Source organism: Malaclemys terrapin, chromosome 4 (genome assembly GCF_027887155.1).
Source record: "Malaclemys terrapin pileata isolate rMalTer1 chromosome 4, rMalTer1.hap1, whole genome shotgun sequence".
NCBI classification, from domain to species: domain Eukaryota; kingdom Metazoa; phylum Chordata; order Testudines; family Emydidae; genus Malaclemys; species Malaclemys terrapin.
In genome coordinates this window covers 47,234,967-47,253,810 of record NC_071508.1, presented here as the reverse complement: position 1 = coordinate 47,253,810, position 18,844 = coordinate 47,234,967, and the positions used below count along the sequence as shown (strand labels likewise).

The window sequence follows — 18,844 nt, the reverse complement described above, 5'->3', positions numbered from 1 at the left end:
TGTTTTTGATAGGTGAAGAATGGTGCGAAGAGAAAGCAACCTCTTCCTGTTTATCATCCTCATTGCTAGAAAATGGTGGGGCGGTGGGTGAGGCTGATTGCTCCGGTGCTGTATGCTCTGGGGAGCCATCGGTGCTAAAGAGCAGCGAGAGTGGTACTGAGGATACCATGATGTCTTTCTGGTGTAGAAACTGGTGTGGTGCCATCGATTTTGTTACCGATGTCAATATTTTAGATGGTGCCATGGACGTTGCCGATGGTTTGCGACCTGACTTGCTCGGTGCGGACGATGCTATCTTCGCCCTCTCTGTCGGTGCCAAGGAAGTTGTCGGCACTAATGGTGGTGGCACAGCCATTGGTGAGGGTTTTGGCACTGTGTATTTCACCGGTGTTGTTGGTGCCGTAGAAAAGGAGGAAGGTTTAGATGTGCGCCTCGACTCCTTCTCTTTCCAATGGGGTCCCATGTGGATGGTGCCAGAGGTGCCTGGTGCCTCAAAGGTGCTTACCCACGATGCGGTTGGCACTGAGGACAGCGACCTAGCAGGAGACAATTTTTTTTTTAGTCTCTGCGGTGAGTTCATAGCTCTTTTCCTTGATCTTTTTGAGGAATAACCCTTGTCCTTCACTGAGAGTGATGTACCTGGGAGTCTTTTGCCCTGGCTCAGAGGCTGGTCGGATGAGCTTAAGATGGAGGTCTCGATCCTGTCTAGCTCTGGTCTTTGAAGTACTGCAGTGAGTGCACTTCTGGGAGATGTGCAACTCACCAAGGCAGTGAACACAGAGGGAATGACCGTCAGACAGGCACAGTGTCTCAGCAGGCGCCACATCTTTTAAAACCCGGAGAACCAGGCATTGTTGAGTGGGGTTGAATGTTTCCTGCTCTGAGGAAAGAAAAAGAAAAAATTTAAGTAACTAAGACTAATGAAGACTAACTAAACTACTACTAACTATACTATGAAACTTAAAACTATTTCGAACTACTTTTTCTAGGTTTGTCACAGATGTTGGGACACCGCTATGGAGCTCCATCTCAGGCTGGGGCCAATAGAGAAGGAACTGAGGGTGTCAAGTCGCACATACAATAGATGAGGCGCCAATGGCGCTGCAAGACAACCATGGCGCATGCACAATCCAGATACACACTGCTGCTGAAATTCTCCGATCAACGGCACAGGGTGCACAGACACCTGAAGTGGAGCACCCACAGGGACATCATTCAAAGAAGAAGAATATCTTTCTATGTAAAAAACGTACTGTGCATAGTTTTCAAATTTAAATAGATTTCTCTCTTACCTGTAAATGGTATTTCTGTAATGGACAATGTCAGTCTCTAACCAGATGAAAGTTTTGCTTAAGTCACTCTTGAACAAGCAGAAATGATTAGTGAAAGAGCAGAAGTTCTGGCCACCAATGCAGGTGATCTAGCAGCCTAACCCATGAATGCTATTTAACTCACAATAAAGTATATTTATAAGTTGAGAGGGGAGAGGCACTTGGCTGGAGTGAGAAATGGTTAAAGAAGAGTCAGAAAATCACACCCAAATTTGGCTTAAGTGAAGCACTTAACCAACGATAATACAACAGAGAAAAAACTTGAAGTTGAAACTACATATAAAGAAAAAGTGATTGGCCTCAATGAAAAATATTTCAGAAATAGGACAAACAACAAATAAGCACACTAACAGTGTAAACCATAGAATAATGATCTTATCGACTCTTAATAGATAAGAAAACCTCTCTCTTCTCTGAATGGGTAAAATCAATCTCTAATTTAAGGGGATCGGTGCACTATTTCCTCAACAACAATAGGGCAGGAAAATCTCTCAAGATCATAAGTTAAAACAGCCTTGAAAAAAGGTGTATCAGCACAAACACAAGTGTCTATATTGTCTGTGATTTAGAACATTATACATATCACTGATACATACTATGATTCACCTGAAAAACTATTTGTGTGGGCTTTTAGCCTCTCAGAATAAATGGACAAATTCTCATGAACCCCAAGCCCCTATGTTCTATTTATATAAAGTTGTATGGCCTTTTTAATGATTTGAATATGAAGGCACCCCTTTCAGAGAGGCTGGAGCTTTGAATTACCTCTGAGAGCCCTGTGCATTGTAGTTGAGAGGTTTGACATGAGACAAAGGCTCCTACCCAGGCCTGGATGCACTACCTTGTCCAACTGATTTGAAGCACAGCAAGACTACAGAAAGCTTGAGCCTCAAATCTAAATTCTGCAATTTCATTGTCTACTTATAGCTCTCCAAAAGTGACGTAAGCAAAAAAAAGTGCTATGTAATATACCGACTGTCCATGTGAGGCCATCTATTTGCACTGAAAACTTTGTGTGGCCATTTTGCAAAATTTTGTAATCTTTTTTCTTTTTAAAAGAATATAATTTAATATATAACTAATCATACTTACATAATAAAATAAAAAAGATGTACAACATAGCCTTGTTAATGTTAGTATGAGAACAGTAAAACTTTCATTTACTGACCTGCAGTGCTTAAAATTGTTTAACCGTTTACAGTTTTTCCATTTATTAGTTTTAATTCCTCTCTACCCTGCAAAATTGGACTCATGGTAACTAAAGCACCTGGATTTACAGGCAGACAGATATAAGAAATTATATACAATTTTAAGATGCTTCTTTAATGTAATATTAAAGTTAAAATAAAAGCAGTCAAATGCAAAGTAACAATGCAGAATTTAAAGTTCTCAATACAACATTAACCTGGTCACATAACATTTATGTTTTTTATTATTTATTCCTAGGTTTAGATATTAAATATGTAATTTACCATATTTCTGTTTATGCTGTTAAATATGTCACACATGGCTAGGTTAACATCACTGTAATGTAACATTTTTGTTAGTAAATAAATTTATATTTGAATACTCATAACAAAAAAAACTCTCAGAAAATCAGGTTCATTTTTGTTTAGTTGAATTAGTAGGGGGCATAGTTATTCCTTATCTTACCAATGAAGAAAATCAGGTATGTCATTGAGAAGCTTAGCATTATTCCAGTTAATCCATCATTGAAGACATGAGACCGCCAATATATAACTATTCTTGAACTCAAAAATCCAAATATGGTACTTGCAAAAAATTTTAATATTAGTTTAATAATAATTTCTTTAGCTGTAAAAGAAGAAAATAAGATTGAATTATAAATTAGTAATTCACTTTTTAAAAATGCATTCAAGTGGAGTTAAAATTTCTATTGCACAAGAGTGACTTCTTGTCCCTATATCTTCTGGAATGCAAGACTTCAACAAACCAAATTCAAACATTCGATAACTAGGAAATGCTCAGCTAAGCTCTCTCCACATATCTTCAAAAAGAACATTAGTTTGACAAGAAAAAAAGCCCACAGACTTATGAAAACCAGGAAAGATATCTGAGGACAAGAAAGTATTGTAGTACAACAGCAATCTTAAATGAATTTTTGTAAGCAAATTTCCACTGTATTTTTAAATATGTGAATTAGCCAAGCTAGCAGAGGGTTCTGACATCTCTATCAAAAAATGAGTTTACTCTTTCATAGTTGGGTTATCAAATCTTTGCACGCAATGTCAGATAATGATTTTAATCTTGCAGTTTAACTCCAGGGTCATCCAGAACAACAGACCTCCAGAAAGAGTCACTGCTGGAGATGGGCTGCAAAGATAAGAGCCTACCCACGGTTGAATGTTTTCAAATTTTACGCCAAGCTCAACAGTGGCCACAGTTCTACTTCATCTCTAAAAACCCCTCCCAACAATCTGTCATGAGGTATAGGACTATGGTGACTACAGTGAACTATACATAAAGCATCAAAGCTCAGAAACAAGAGTGCTGTGAATATTGGGGGAAATTGCAGCTCCAAAAACACGTGAAGCGTAGTCAATATTGTCATTTAAAAAAGGTTACATAAAACTGACAATGGGACCAAACATTCCTTTTGAGGTCCTCCTGATGACCTCCAACAGGGAGGTGATTGGAAACACAAGAACCTTCAGAGTCCTTAAAAGATAAATACACTCCCTATAACAAAAATGGTGAAAAATCAATTTGTTTGGTCCCCTCCTCTAAACAGCCACAATATGGTAAGACCTGTGGTGGCCAAGCTCTTATAAGCCTCCTAAAATTCAGAAGCGCTGGTAGGTCCCCTATGATGATTTGGGAGCTTTGTCTGTCCAAATTATGAATTCTGGTTGACATAATGAAATTTTATAATAAAATCACTGTAACATGAATGCCTCTCTCTCTCTGTGTATCCACCATGTCTTACCAGCTTGAAAAGCATGTCTTCCTCAGACTGAGGATAACAGGAAGGTACTTTCAATTCAACAACCCTATTCAGGCGCAAACACTCTGAAATAACATGTGACCTCAAGCTTAACAAAACCGATTTTATCCTACCCCTCTGCAGGGATGGGACGGGGGGGGGGGGGGGAAGGTTGGAGCAGTGGAAAGTTACCAAAAGACACAACAAAGGAAGCAGATGTCGGAAGTGGGGCATACAAACGAGAGAAAGCAACACAGGATAAGGAAGCACATGGCAGAAGAGAGCATAGCCACAGGAGCTGGGGGAAGAGAACTTCATGAAGGAGAAGCACCCCAGAGTGAAGAAGCCTGGGTGAAGTAGCAAACCCTGTCTGCTTTGCTGGACGCAGATGGTCACCCCTAAGGACTCCCATGGGAAGGGTGAGCTAGGAAGGGTGTATTGCAGTTAGAATGTTTATTCTTTTCTAAATGATTTGTTCTCTCTTGTGCTTTATATGATTAAGGAAATAAGCAAATGTGTTAGACTCTGTGGAAAGTTAATCCATGTGTGTTATATGTTTTGCAATTACTATGAGCCTCCAGAAAGAGTTAAACTGTAAATCAGAAGGCTTACAGCTTGAGGTAGAGTTCTGGAAGAGGATATATTTAAGTATGAGGGAGTCTGAAGGGTTAACCCTATGCTGGGGGGTGGGGAGGGCAAGGCAGCTGGACAGTGGATTACCATTCTCAGAAGGGAGAATTAGACATAGAGAATTTGCACCTTCAGGATGTGCCTAGGGAACCCAAGATTGGAGCAGTGACTGGACTCTATGCAAACTTTGGAGGCTTAAAACACTCAAGGATCCAGAGGCTTGGATCTCCTCACAGCAGTCTGGAGGATGGCCAGCAGAAGGCGCCCAACTGGATCTTTGAAACTCCCAATGAGCTTAAAGTTGGACATGTAAATGTGTCTTCCAAATAAGCCCCTTCACAATCCACTGACAAAAATCTGATTCTTGCAACACACATGCTCAGCCCAATGGCCACACCCTCTGGTTCCCCAACTGCTATAATCAGTTTATACAATGTTAATTCTAAAAAGTCACACATTTGAAATTTCTCAGGCAACAGGAAATATGAAAAACAAGGTGTTTATTTTAACCCAACTAGCTTTACTGAACTATTTAACATTATAAAAATGAGCATCATTCAGTACTGTTATGCATCTTTACTTCTGAATGTTTTAAATATATTTTACCTGTCTCAAAAGTGTCAATTTGTCATAGAATTTAGTGTGTGTTTACCAGAGAAATCAGAGTTCTGTTGCATAACTAGGATCTCACAGGTCTCAGAATAACAGAGTCAAAAGAGAATAAATGTTATGGAAAATATTGCCTTACCAAATTCAGTATGTGGGTCAGATACAAGATTCCTGTAAAGTTCAAAAACAATTGCAGTGGTAGCATCATTGAACAAAGACTCTCCTTTAATTAGATTAATGACGATTTTTGAAAGACCTTAAAAAAAGAAAATAGAACAAATTATTATATGAAACTCTTCTACTACACTAATGAAAATTAGGGGATTAGTTACATGAAAATTGCACCAATTCAACCTAAGGTGTGATTTTAATCCACTTTAAGTAAACCTGCTGCACAAAAGGTTGTGTGGACACAGTTTTTGCAACTTAAACCAAATTTATTTCAATTTAGTTTAAGTTGATTTGGAACAGGTTTAAATTAAACCAGAATAAGCCACTCTTACAATGAAATGAGAGTGTCTACAAAGGGATTTGCAATAGTTTAACTAAATCAGTTTAAAACCAATTTAAATTAAACTGGTGCAACTCCTGCATGTGGACAAGACCTAAGTTACTTATCCTAAGTGGCATTTCTCTGAATTTCCACAGATTCACGTTCTTAAAGTCAAATACCAAGCCATGAAAATAACTTGAGGTAATCTGAGTTTGTACAACCAACAGGAACATATGTTGATGCAGAAAATATATTTCCAGAATATCTGCATAGAATCAATAACTTGGAAGATAAGTAGGGAGGTGGCTGCATAAATGGAGGTTACTTGCCTATAACCAGAGTTCTTCAAGATTAGCCTCTGCATATTCACGTTTGCGGGATCAAGCTGCTGGCATCACAAGCTTCCAGCACCTTTTGGAAAGCAGTGTCTATTGGGGCTATTCACCCCTCTTCCCTCTCCCATCCTGGAGGGTTCTGAAGGTATGACCAATGAGGATGGCCTCAACTGCCCTTCAATTCCTTCCAATAATTTGGGAATTCCTAACCTGAAACTCCAAGGAAGTGGGGCATAGAGCACAAAGTGTGAATATGCAGAGGCTCATCTCCAAGAACTCTTGTTACAGATAAGTACAGAATGATTACTGCCGGATAGTAACTGTGGTTCTTTCAAAATTTCTGCACGTGTGAATCCCACTGATGGCGTCCATGTGCCCCAGCACAGAAGTTCAGAAAGTTTTCATTAGCAGCATTCAGTACATATCATGCATGTGATCAGTCCTACAAGAAGAGGGGTATAAGAAGTGTAGATAGCCAGAGCTTGGAGCCCCAGGAGAATAGAGGATGACTCTCAAAAGATTACAAGTGAGAAATGAAGACAAGAAGACTTACAGCCAGAAAGAACAAGAGGAAGGCCAGAGAATTGCACCAACACCAGGAAGAGGCAAATGTACATGACTGGGAACTCCCTCCTAAGAACAGACAGGCCTGTCACCGGAGTGGATCTGGAGAACAGAAGTTCTGGTATGTTATCTACTGGGAGCTAAAATATGGAATGCAGACATGAGGCTGAAGAGGCTCCTAATGGGAACAGGAAAGAATCCACTGATTGTCCCTCATGTGGGAACAAATTATACTGATAGATTCTCAGTGAAATGCATCAAGGAAGACTTTCACCAGGCTGGGGAAAATGCTTAAAGATATGGATGCTCAGGTGATCTTCAGTGGAATCCTACCCATCCCTAGAAAAGGACAGTGAAAGCACGACAAGATTATAATTAGGGCCCTACAAAATTCACGGCCATGAAAAAAGTGTCACGGACTGTGAAATCTAGTCTTTTGTATGCTTTTACCCTATACTATACAGATTTCACAGGGGAGACCAGTGTTTCTCAAATTGGGAGTCCTGATTCAAAACGGCATTGCAGGGGGATCAAAAGGTTATTTTAGGGGAGGGTCACAGTATTGCCACCCTTACTTCTGCACTACCTTCAGAGCTGGGCGGCGAGAAAGCAGTGGCTGTTGGCCAGGTGCCCAGCTCTGAAGGTAGCGCCTAACCACCAGCAGCACAGAAGTTAAGGGTGGAAATACCATACCTTGCCACCCTTACTTCTGCGCTGCTGCTAGCGAAGGCTCTGCCTTCAGAGCTGGGCTCCCGGCCAGCAGCCACCACTCTCCAACTGTCCAGCTCTGAAGGCAGCACCACCAGCAGCAGCTGCACAGAAGTAAGGGTAGCAGAAATGCAACCCCCCCTTACAATAACCTTGCGACTCCCACACAACTCCTTTTTGGGTCAGGACTCCTACAATTACAACAACATGAAATTTCAGATTTAAATAGCTGAAATCGTGAAATTTACAAATTTTAAAATCCTATGACCAGGAAATTGTCCAAAATGGACCATGAATTTGGTAGGGCCCTAATTATAATGATCAATAGATGACTTAGACAATGGTGCTATGAAAAGGGCTTTGTGATGTTTGACCACTGGGAGGCATTCACGGACAATCAACTGTTCTCATGGGATGGACTGCACCTGAATAGGGAGGAAAATAGATTTCTGGGATTGAGGTTGCCACAACCGATTAAAAGAGCTTTAAAGAGAACATTACTCACCTTGTGCAATAAAGGGAGGTTCTGGCACTGTGACACCAACCCCCCCCTCAGTTCCTTCTCTATTGCAGAGTCTAGTAATAAAACTCCAAAGCAGAGGGGAGGAGGGAAAGTAATGGAGCATTCACAGGGACACACATCTCGAAGAACCTCCGTTACTGCACAAGGTGAGTAACGGTCTCTTCTTTGAGTGATGTCCCTGTGAGTGCTCCACTTTAGGTGACTTCAGAGCAGTGCCCTCTGGTGGAAAGAGTGGGCTTCGGTGTTGAAGTTGTAGCAGATGAAAGTACGGTGTGCCCGAACATAGTATCAGAAGATGCATGTTGTTGCAAAGCACAATGCTGGGTAAATGTGCATGGCGAAGCCCAGGTTCTGGCCCTAGATTTCTGTGATGGGAACATTATTAAGAAACACTATGGAGGCTGAGAGGCCTCTGATAGAATGCATGCGGATCCTCCATAGGGGGTTGTCGTTCATGCTGGAGGTAACTAGGATGACCACATGTCCCGATTTTATAGGGACAGTCCCGATTTTGGGGGCTTTTTCTTATATAGGCACCTATTACCCCTCACCCCCTGGCCCAATTTTTCACACTTGCCCTCTGGTCACCCTAGAGGTAACACTTTTATGAAGTCTGATATCCATTTGTATAGACATTGTTTGGAAATGGCATTACCTTTTGATTGTTCAGTGACTGAACAAACAGTTTTGGAGACTTGCGAAAAGATTTTGTTCTATCAATGAAGAAGACTATAGCCCTGAGGATATCCAGGGAGTGTAATCTGGACTGTCGCTTGTCCACATGTGATTTAGGAAAAAAATGTCAGTAAGTGTATTGGTTGGTTGAGGTGAAAAGATGAGACAACGTTAGATAGGAACTTGGGATGTGGTCTAAGGGATACTTTATCTTTGAAAAAGATTGTGTAAGGTGGGTCGGTCATGATTGCTGCCTCCTGGTGGATGGAATGGCCACTAGGAATGCAACCTTCATGGAAAGGTGTAGCAGGGAGCTTATAGCCATGGGCTCCAAGGGGGGGGCGGTGAGGGCGTGGAGGACTAAGTTGAGGTCCCATGGTGGCATGAGGTTCTGAACTTCCAGGTAGCAATTGGAGAGGCCCTTAAAAAAGTGTTTAGGGAGCAGATGCGTAAATGTAGAGAATCCGTCTACTTTATGACGGAACGCCGTGATGGCTGACAGATGTACACGTATCAAAGTCATGGAGAGACCCGTCTGTTTGAGTTCCAGCAAGTAGTCTAGAATGAGAGGTAAGGGGGCTGACAGAGGTGCAGTCTGTTTGCATTGGCACCATGAGTTGAATTGCCTCCATTTATGTATGTATGTATGTGAGTCAGATAGTTGCCCTATGGCTGTTTAAGCCATGCAGTAGCCAAGCTTTGAGATGCAGTCTCCAGGGATCTGGATGGATAAGGCGACCTGCATCCTGCGATAGCAGCGAGGTAGAAGCGAGAGTGTGCGTGGTGGACAGATGGCCATGTGCAGAAGATAAGGGTACCATGTTTGTCACAACCATGTGGGGACTATTAGGATCACTCTGGATCAGTCTTGTTTGATCTTGTGAAGCATGCGGGCTAGAAGGGGGGTGGGAGAGAAGGGGTATAAGTAGGGAAGCATTCCACTTGACGAAGAAGGCGTCGCCCAGAAAGTGTGGACCGAGTCCTGCTCTGGAGCAGAACTGGGGGCATTTGGTGTTTTGTGCAGTTGCAAAAAGATTGCTTGTTGGGAACCCCCAATGTCTAGGATTACCCATGTGTTCAACTCCCACTTGTGATCATGATAAAGCTTCCTGCTCAGGGTATTCTGACAGCCCGGTTGATCTGATGCCGTAATATGGACATTGTGCTTGATGCACCATTGCCAAAGTCGCATGGCTTCCACACAGAAGGAGTGTGATCGTGCTCTCTTGTCTGTTTATGTAGAATCTACAAGCTACATTGTCCGTGAGAATCTGCACCATCTTGTCTCTGATTAGTGATAAGAAGTGGGAGCAAGTGTTCCAAACCGCTCGCAGTTCTAGCAGGTTTATATGAAAATGGGACTTCACTATGGACCATCAGCTCTTTATAGAGGGTAGTTGCAGATGTGCTCCCCACCCCAGAAGGTATGCATCTGTGCAGATAGTGAGCAACGGTGGATTCTGTAGGAAGGGCACCCCTCCCACCCCCGAAATTGTTTGGATTGGTCCACCATAAAAAGGAGTCTTTAATTGTATCCGCATGGTGAGGCGCTTGTTTATACTGTGCCTGTGTGGGACATAATTTGTCTGGAGCCTAGCTTGTAGACACCACATAGTGGTCTTGGGTGTCGGACAACGAACATCATTGCGGCCATGTGGCCTAAAATTTGTAGGCAAGTTCTGGCAGACACTTGCAGGCTTTTCGCGCTGTGGAGATCAAGTTGGTTAGAGCCAAAAATCGTTTTGTTGGTAGGGAGGCAGTTACCTCGAAGAAGTTGAGGTCTGCTCCAATAAACTCCAGGTATTGAACTGGTGTTAGAGTACATTTTGTATGTTTATCTGAAGGCCTAACCTTGTAAACAGAGTTCTTGTGTGTTCAGTGGACTCTATGGCTGCCTGTAGTGTTGGTGCTTTCAGCAGACAGTCATCCAAGTACGGAAATATCATGATTCCCTCCCTGCATAGATAGGCAGCTACTACGGCTAATACCTTTGAGAATTCCCAAGGTGCAGTGGAGAGGCGGAAGGGTAGAATTTTGTATTTGAAATGGTCCTGTCCTATTGCAAATCATAGAAATTTTCGATGTGAGGGATGGATGGATGGATGGATGGATGGATGGATATATGAAAATATGCATCCAGTAGGTTGAGGGCTGAGAACCAGTCCCCCCTTCCTAACGCTGGGTTTATGGTGCCTAGTGTGACCATTTTGAATCGCTGTTTTTTCACATATTTGTTGAGTCGCCGTAGGTCGAGGATAGGTCTCCAACCTCCTGTTTTTTTCTGTGTGAGAAAATAGTGGGAATAGAACCCATTCCCTCTATACTCAGATGGTACAGGTTCTACTGCTCCAAGATATATGAGGTGGGTTACCTCTTCTCACAGTAGATGTTTATGAGAGGGGTCTCTGAAGATGGACGGGAAAGGGGGGTGTCAAACATACTACTAAGGGTAGCATAAAATCCCTCCTTTACCTGTAAGGGGTTAAGAAGCTCAAATAACCTGGTTGGCACCGGACCAAAAGGACCAATAAGAGAAGAAGATGCTTTCAAATCAGTGAGGGGAGGATTTTGTTTGTGCTCTCTTTGTTGTTCTCGGACAGAGAGGGACCAGGGCAGGAAAAAAACATCTCCTAAAACCCTACCTGAAATAAGCAGCCAAGATTACAAAAATTGTAATTGTTTTAGCTTGTGAATTTTCCCTATGCCAAGAGGGAATTTTATTCCTGTTTTGTAACTAGGAAGCAGAATCATAGGGGAATCCTCTGGGTTTTAAATCTTTTTATTTACCCTGTAAAGTTATCTTCCACCCTAATTTTGCAGGTGTGATTCTTTTACCCCTTTTTTTTTAATAACATTCTTCTTTTAAGGACCTGATTGATTTTCAGTGTCCTAAAAACCAGGAATTTGGTCTGTGCTCAGTTTGTTAACCTATTGATTGGTATATTATTCTCAAGCCCCCCCCCCAGGAAAGGGGGAGAAGAGGCTTGGGGAGATATTTTAGGAGGGACAGGGCTCCAAGTGGCCCCATCCCTGAATGTTTGTTTAAATTACTTGGTGGTGGCAGCAATACCATCCAAGGACAAGGAAAGGAATTTGTGCCTTGGGGAAGTTTTAACCTAAGCTGATGGAATATAAGCTTAGGGGGTCTTTCATGCGGGTCCCTACATCTGTACCCCAGAGTTCAGAGTGGTGAGGGAACCCTGACAGTGGGTGAGTAGGGGGTTTGGAAGTAAGGGGGATGGAGTAACCAGTTTTGATAATTTCTAATACCCATCTGTCTGTTGTAATACTATGCCAGATCAGGTAAAATGGAAATAAGGCCATCTCCAAATGTTTTGCAAGTTGTAGATGGTTCCAGCATTGAAAGAGAAAGGGTTATGGGGTCCTCAACCAGGGCTTCAAATTGGTTGTCTGGAAGTTAATGGCTAGGAGGTAGTATTCGAGGGAGCAGATTGCTGTCTCCTCAAGGTTTTCTGTTTCTGACCCTGATGGTCGTAGTATCTATTGTGTTGTGCATATGGAGGGGGTCAGAATCTTTGACAGGCTTGATAACAGCCCTGTCGTCTTTTGATCTTAGGTGTGTGGATGCCCAGAGATCGCAATGTCACTCTCAAATCCTTAAGAGTGTGTACAAACTCATCTGTTTTGTCTGCGAAAAGTTTGGATCCCTCAAACGATAAGTCCTTTCTGGTCGACCGTACTGGCTTTGGGAATCCAGATAGATCAGTGGTTCCCAAAGTGGGGTTCGAAGAATGTTACAGAGGGTTGTCAGAAAAAATACACTAATGGGGGCAGAGGACCCCGGGCATTGGAGGCAGCAGGTGGGACCCGGTTGCAGGCCAGGGAGAGTGGGGCAGGGCAGTTGGGGCTGGCAGCCCGAGCCCTGCCCAGTCAGCGGGGAGCCGGCAGCCTGAACCCCAGCGCTGAACCAGACCTGAGACTCTATCTTTCTCCACTGGTTCCAGACTTCCTAGAGCTATGCAGAGCAAAGCAAATGCATCCATCACACTGAGGAAATTTAAACTTAAATCCCTGGAAATATTCATTTTTAGGAGGAAGTTCACGAGATTTCACAATTTAGTGAAAGGGGTTCGCGGGCTGTTAAAGTTTGGGAACCACTGAGACAGATGGAGCCAGGAGGCTCTTCGCATAACAATCGTGGTTGCTATGAATCTCGCTGATGAACGAAGGGCATCTTGTAATGCTGTTCTGGTTATCTGTTGACCCTCTGTGATGATCAATTTGTACTGTACTTTTTTGTTGTCTGAAATAAAGTCAGTAAATTCAGAGAGACTTGTGTAGTTATTTTGGTCATACTTTGCCAATAAGGCTTTGTAGTTGTAAGGTTGCAGCAGAATATACTTAATTGTAAGGTCATAGCAGAATATGCTTTGTGGCCGAAAAGGTTAAGCCATTTCCAGTCTATGTCTTATGGGGTGTTTCTGTAGTTACATTGTCTACCCTGTTCATTGACTGTGTCGATCACCAATGAATTCGGCGTCGGATGCGAAAAGAGGAATTCAGTGCCCTTTGCATGTAGTACTTTTTATCAGACATCTTACAGGTAGGTGGAATCGTTGCAGGGGTTTGCCAGAGCAACTTCACGGGGTCCATAATTGCATCATTCATGGGAAGGGCAATTTTAGATGAGGTCAATGTGTGTAATATATCTACTAACTTGTGTTGAGATTCCTGGACCTCTTCCTGAGTGAGATGTCCAGTTAAGTAACAACTCTCTTGTAGAGGACTTGAAATTGTTTGGAATTATCATTTATGGAGGGAAGTGGGGGCGTAATTGTGTTGTCTGGTGAGGATGAGCAGTGGACTTCAGGTGGATCATCTTGGTCAGAGAATTCCTCCTCCTCTTCAGCCCCCTGTTCAGAGGTGTCGGGTGGTCCCTGTGGTGTTGGTAAAGGTGCTTGATGTGTGTCAGCTGTGGGAAGACTGACAGATACCCACAACAACAACAGGGTGTATGTAGCCCATGGGTTCCAAAATGCCCATTGTGGTTGGAAGGGCATAGCGGGCATCCAGGGTTGCCTGTACCACAGCTGGTTCGGAAGGTTAGTAGGATAGCCCTTGTACAGAGGGGCGTGCATGATGGGAGCAGCCACAGGGGAGGAATGTTGTGGAGAGCGCCCAGCATCCTCATCTCCATCTTCACTCAAGAATTGTGGAGCAGAAAGAGGTGCTGCGGGTACCAAGGTACCATCGGTGCTGAGGATGGGAGACTCCAGTACTGACAAGACAGAGAGGTCTTTGTGGCAGAGGAATTGCTGTGATGTGCCCGGTACCTGTACCGTTGGTGTGATAGGAAATGGTACCGTATGCTAAAGACAGCTTGTTGCTAATGCTGTGTTACTGGACAGTGAGATGGTGGCAGCATTAGTAGCAGGGGCACTGAGATGCTCAGTACCGATTGTGTATTTGTGTCCAGCAGTACCGCAGCATGGGGTTTCATTTTCCCCTTGGCGCCTGTGATCGATCTTGGCTGCCTGGGAGCTTTCAGTTTCTTGGTACCAACCGTGCCGGAGGGACCAGCTGCTTCAGCCGCTGACATGTCCAGGAGCGTTTGCCTGTTAGCAGAGCGCCTTTTCTTGGCCAACTCCAAAGTTGGGGATGTGGTACCCCATTTTTTTGCTGCCTTCTTGGCAGGTTGATCAGGAGCCCGTGTCATAGAGGAAAGGCCCTTGTCAGAGGCTGCGGTCGGCAATTTCTGGCCGGGTGGAATGCATTCCTCAGGCTCAGACATTGGGTGGAGACACTTCTCCATGAGGAGAAGTTTCAATTGGAGATCTCTTGCCTTTCTAGTGCAGGCTTTAAGTTTGTTACAGTGCGAGTACTTCAGTTGTGAGAGTGCCCTTCTGAGAGAGGTATAGAAAACCTGCAGGTAATACAGCGTTTGAACCCTGGGGAACCAGGCACGCCCCTCAGGGATGTACTCTCCCCGTAATGGGGAGGGGAGGTATGAATACCCATGCTGCTGTAGTTTAAGGGAAAAAAAAAGAAAAAGGAAATCTACAGCCCTATGAGGAGAAAATAAAATAACGGGGATAAAGTAGGAAGGCTAACTATTCTAACTGAAAACTAAAACTAAGGGAAAAGCTAAACTATTCCTAATCTGCAAGGCATTGCTAAGTGCTCTGACTTGAGCCAAAGGTGGTAGAGAAGGAACTGAGGGGGGATAAGTTGCACAGCACCAGTTAACCGCCTGAAGCAGAGAGAGACGGGGACCACTCATGTACAACCCAACCAAGCACTACTTCCTTAAGTCTCTGGCTATGAGCTTAGGGGCGCACCGACACCTAAAGTGGAGCACCCACAGGGACATCACTCAAAAAAGAACTAGGAATTCAGGGGAGACAGTTGGGTGAAGTGGATGTAATGTCCACACCTGATTCTAATACTGAGTGAGAGGAAAATTAAGTAAGAGAGGATACAGCAATGGAGAAAGGAATAACAGTGAGGAGAAAACTGCACAACAACAACAAGATAGTGGCAATAGCAATGACACTAACAGCCAGGGAGGTGATATTGACAGTGAAATCACTGCACCTAATCCGTCGAGGAATCTGGATGAAGCCAAGCAGAAACAACTACGATGTCTCTACACCAATACAAGGATCCTGGGTAACAAAATGGAGAAACTAGATGTATTGGTGCAGGAAGAGAAACCAGATACTATAGGGATAACAGAAACATGGTAAAATAGCAGTCATAACTGGAGTACAGGTATTGAAGGGTATGTGCTGTTCAGGAAAGACAGAAATAAAGTTACAGGTTGTGGAGTAACATTGTGTATTAATGACAAGGTAAACTGTAAAGAAATTGGGAGTGATGGAATGGATAGAACGGAATCTGTTTGGATCAAAATCACTTTGGGGAAGAAAGATAATAGAGGCTCCACTGGGATAGTTCTTGGGGCTAGCTACAGACCCCCAGGATCCAATTAGGGTTATGGATAGAGACTGTTAATTATGAGGAAATAGGGAGAAGAGAACTCTTTTCCAAAATACTCCTGAGATGTTAACTCTATTGTTTCTAGTTTGATCAGCTTGTCTACCTCCTGTCTACCTTTTGTAAGAATGATCTCTGAAAAGGGACTGAGAAGAAGGGTGATAGGAGGCAGGAATTGAAATTGAATGACATAACTATCCCTAATTACTAGAAGGACCCATCAATCTGTGGTGACTGCCATCCAAGCCTCCATGAAATAAGACAAGAACCAAAGAGTCGAGTCAAAAGGTATTGATCCTTGTGGATTAGTCCAAGATCCTTGACCATCACATCAAATTTGATGCCTTTGTGTCTGACCCGACTGAGTAGTTAAGGAAGATAGTACTGAAACTTAATTCTTCTGATATCTAGAGCTCTTTCTAGATTGTTCGGAAGGCCTTTGGTGTTGGGAATATGAAAAAGAATAATGAGTGTTCCTATATCTGGAGAATGAAGATTAAGGATGAAACTGTTTCTTACTGAAAGAAGGATTTTATAAACCCAGTGATCTGAGCATGTATTTCAAGTCTTTTAATGAATGCAGAGATTCATCAGTCTTGGCACTGAATAGATTCTGACCATCAAATGGCAAATCTTCAATAGACGCTTGCACTTCTGTTGGTAAAACCTGAGGGAGATAACCATGCTAATCATCATACCTGTAGCCACTGAACAAGCACTGGAATCAGCAGCATCTAAAGCAGCTTAAAGAGAGGTTTTAGCAATAAGCTGTCCTTCACAAATAGCTTTAAACTCATCTCCACTCTTTGAGGGTAACTTGTCCTTAAACTCTGACAGCCTATCCCACTGCAGATAATCATATTTAGATAGCATGGCTTGATAATTTGCTATCCTGACCTGTAAAGATGCTGAGAAGTACATTTGCTTTCCAATAAGATCCAGTCTCTTGGCTTTTCTCTCTTTAGGGGTAGATTTCCCAGACTGTTTTGATCATTTAGCTTTATGTACAGCAACAACCAGTAACAATGGAGCAGGATGAGTATAATATATACTTCAAATCCTTTAGATGGCATCCAGTATCTATAACCAGCACATTTTTCAGTTGCTGGAATGGAGGCTGGGTAGCCCAGAGATCTTTTGCTGGATCCAATATTCCTTCATTAATAGGTAGTGCAATGCTGCTTTGGGATGCTGGCTGTAGAATATCAAAAAGTTAATATGCTTTTTCCAAAGGAACTTCTAGTGTTTTTGCCATTGCTGAAAGGTTTTAAAATCATCAACTGAAAATAGTGTAGACTGTGAAATGGGTTCTACTTCCTTGCCTGATGAAACTAAGTATAGAATCAGAAGGATTTTCTGGCTGGACTGTTATTTCACCATCACTTAAATTTGTTGTTCCTCTGTATCCTGAACTTCTTGATGCGGAGAGCAATCAGAATGATAAGAGTTTGCTGCAGGAGACTCAAACAGATTCCATATATTGTGGGAGAACTTGTCCCTGAAATTACAGAGACTGAAGCCATGAGGGCCAATATGGCCAGGGTTGTTGTCCATATGGGAATAGGACGTTTGGCCAATTCAGAGTGAACGAAGGAGTATAGTGAGAATTAGCCTCCTAAGTTCTATTTGGAGGTTCTTTTTCATATGCCGCCCTAGACTTCTTTTCTCTCCATCTGTGTGATTTCCTTTTTGGTGGAGGACTCTTGTCAGAGAGTCTGCAGAGAAATCAGTGTCTTTGGATGAAGAAGCCTCTAACACAGAAGTCACGACAGGAGATTGAAAGATTTATGTGGGACTCAAAATTGTATTGACATGCTGGTTCAAGGTTTTCATTACAGATACCCGTGCTTCTTTTTGAGGAGAGGATCTGTCTGGTACCGAGACTGGGGAACCCTCCCGGACTGGTGATTCAGGTTCTGGAGAGTCCCTGAGGTCTGGTGAAGAAACCAAATAAGCTTTCGGAGATGCAAATTTAGTTGTCAAGTGTCCCTATAGTGAGGATGTTGTGGATGCCTCTGCTTTGAAGTTTCCTCTGCAGCTGAAACCACAGGTGCAGAGAGGGCTTTGATCAAAGCATCTGGTGCCAAAAAGGAAAATACTGCAGAAGAGTGTCCTGAACACTCTGGTGCAGATAGGGATGGTGCTGCTGAAGCTGACGCTGAAGGCGAGGAAGGTTTCTGTACCTGCTTTCTGATGTGGTGCAACATCACAGGTCCCAGTCCCACTTTTTCCCGCACCAGCAGTAACTGCTCCTTTTAAGAGCTCCTCTCTATGCTGGGCACCGGCAGTAATGGCTACACCAAAGAGCACCTCTGCACTGCCAGCAACACAGACAGGGCCCAGTGCCAGGAAACTGACTTAGTTAATACTCAGACCAACATAGCTCTAATGGACCTTTCCATACGAAAAAGCTTCAGTCTAGACTGCCTCCACTTTTGTGTGTGCTTCTTGAAGGACTGCAGATCACACACTTAGTGATATGTTCCTCTCTCTGATAGTAAAGGCATCTGTCCTGGGTCACAGTCACAGGAATAATCCCTCTACAAGAGGGGCATGGCTTGAAGCCTGAAGACCTGTGCACTGCCATAAGTTATTTTTTATTTTAAGCCTACTAACAAGCTAATTGAAACAGTAACACACTAACTAACAAGTATAAACAAAACAAATTAACTACCATCAGTCTAATTACTAAGTAACAAGATTACTACACAGGAACACTATGTTGTTCTGTCTCACAAGAAACAGAGTGGTGGAGGGGGTCGCTGTGCCCAGGTAGGCAGGGGGAGTGGAGTGAGGTCACGCTGGGAGCATGCATACTCTCTAATGGACATTGCTAGTGAACGGTTTCAGAGTAGCAGCCGTGTTAGTCTGTATCCGCAAAAAGAACAGGAGTACTTGTGGCACCTTAGAGACTAACAAATTTGTTAGTCTCTAAGGTGCCACAAGTACTCCTGTTCCTATTGCTAGTGAAAACATTATTAACTCCTGTACAGAGGCACATGGACACCATAAGTAGTATACACATGTGTAGTAATTTTAAAAACAACCTTAATTTCTTCTTTGAAGGGTCTCTGC

The 18,844-nt window shown here is 43.0% G+C and overlaps 1 protein-coding gene across 1 annotated transcript in view; it reads right to left on the bottom strand.

The window, feature by feature from the left end:
* LOC128836127 (sodium/hydrogen exchanger 10-like) overlaps positions 1–18,844 on the bottom strand; it is a 239,766-nt gene that overhangs the window by 193,259 nt on the left and 27,663 nt on the right. Inside the window, exons 5-6 of the mRNA XM_054026143.1 lie at positions 5,654–5,770; positions 2,985–3,146 (exon numbers count right to left, since the gene is read on the bottom strand). Of these exons, the coding sequence (XP_053882118.1) occupies positions 2,985–3,146; positions 5,654–5,770 (279 nt within the window). The remainder of the gene's footprint in view (positions 1–2,984; positions 3,147–5,653; positions 5,771–18,844) is intronic.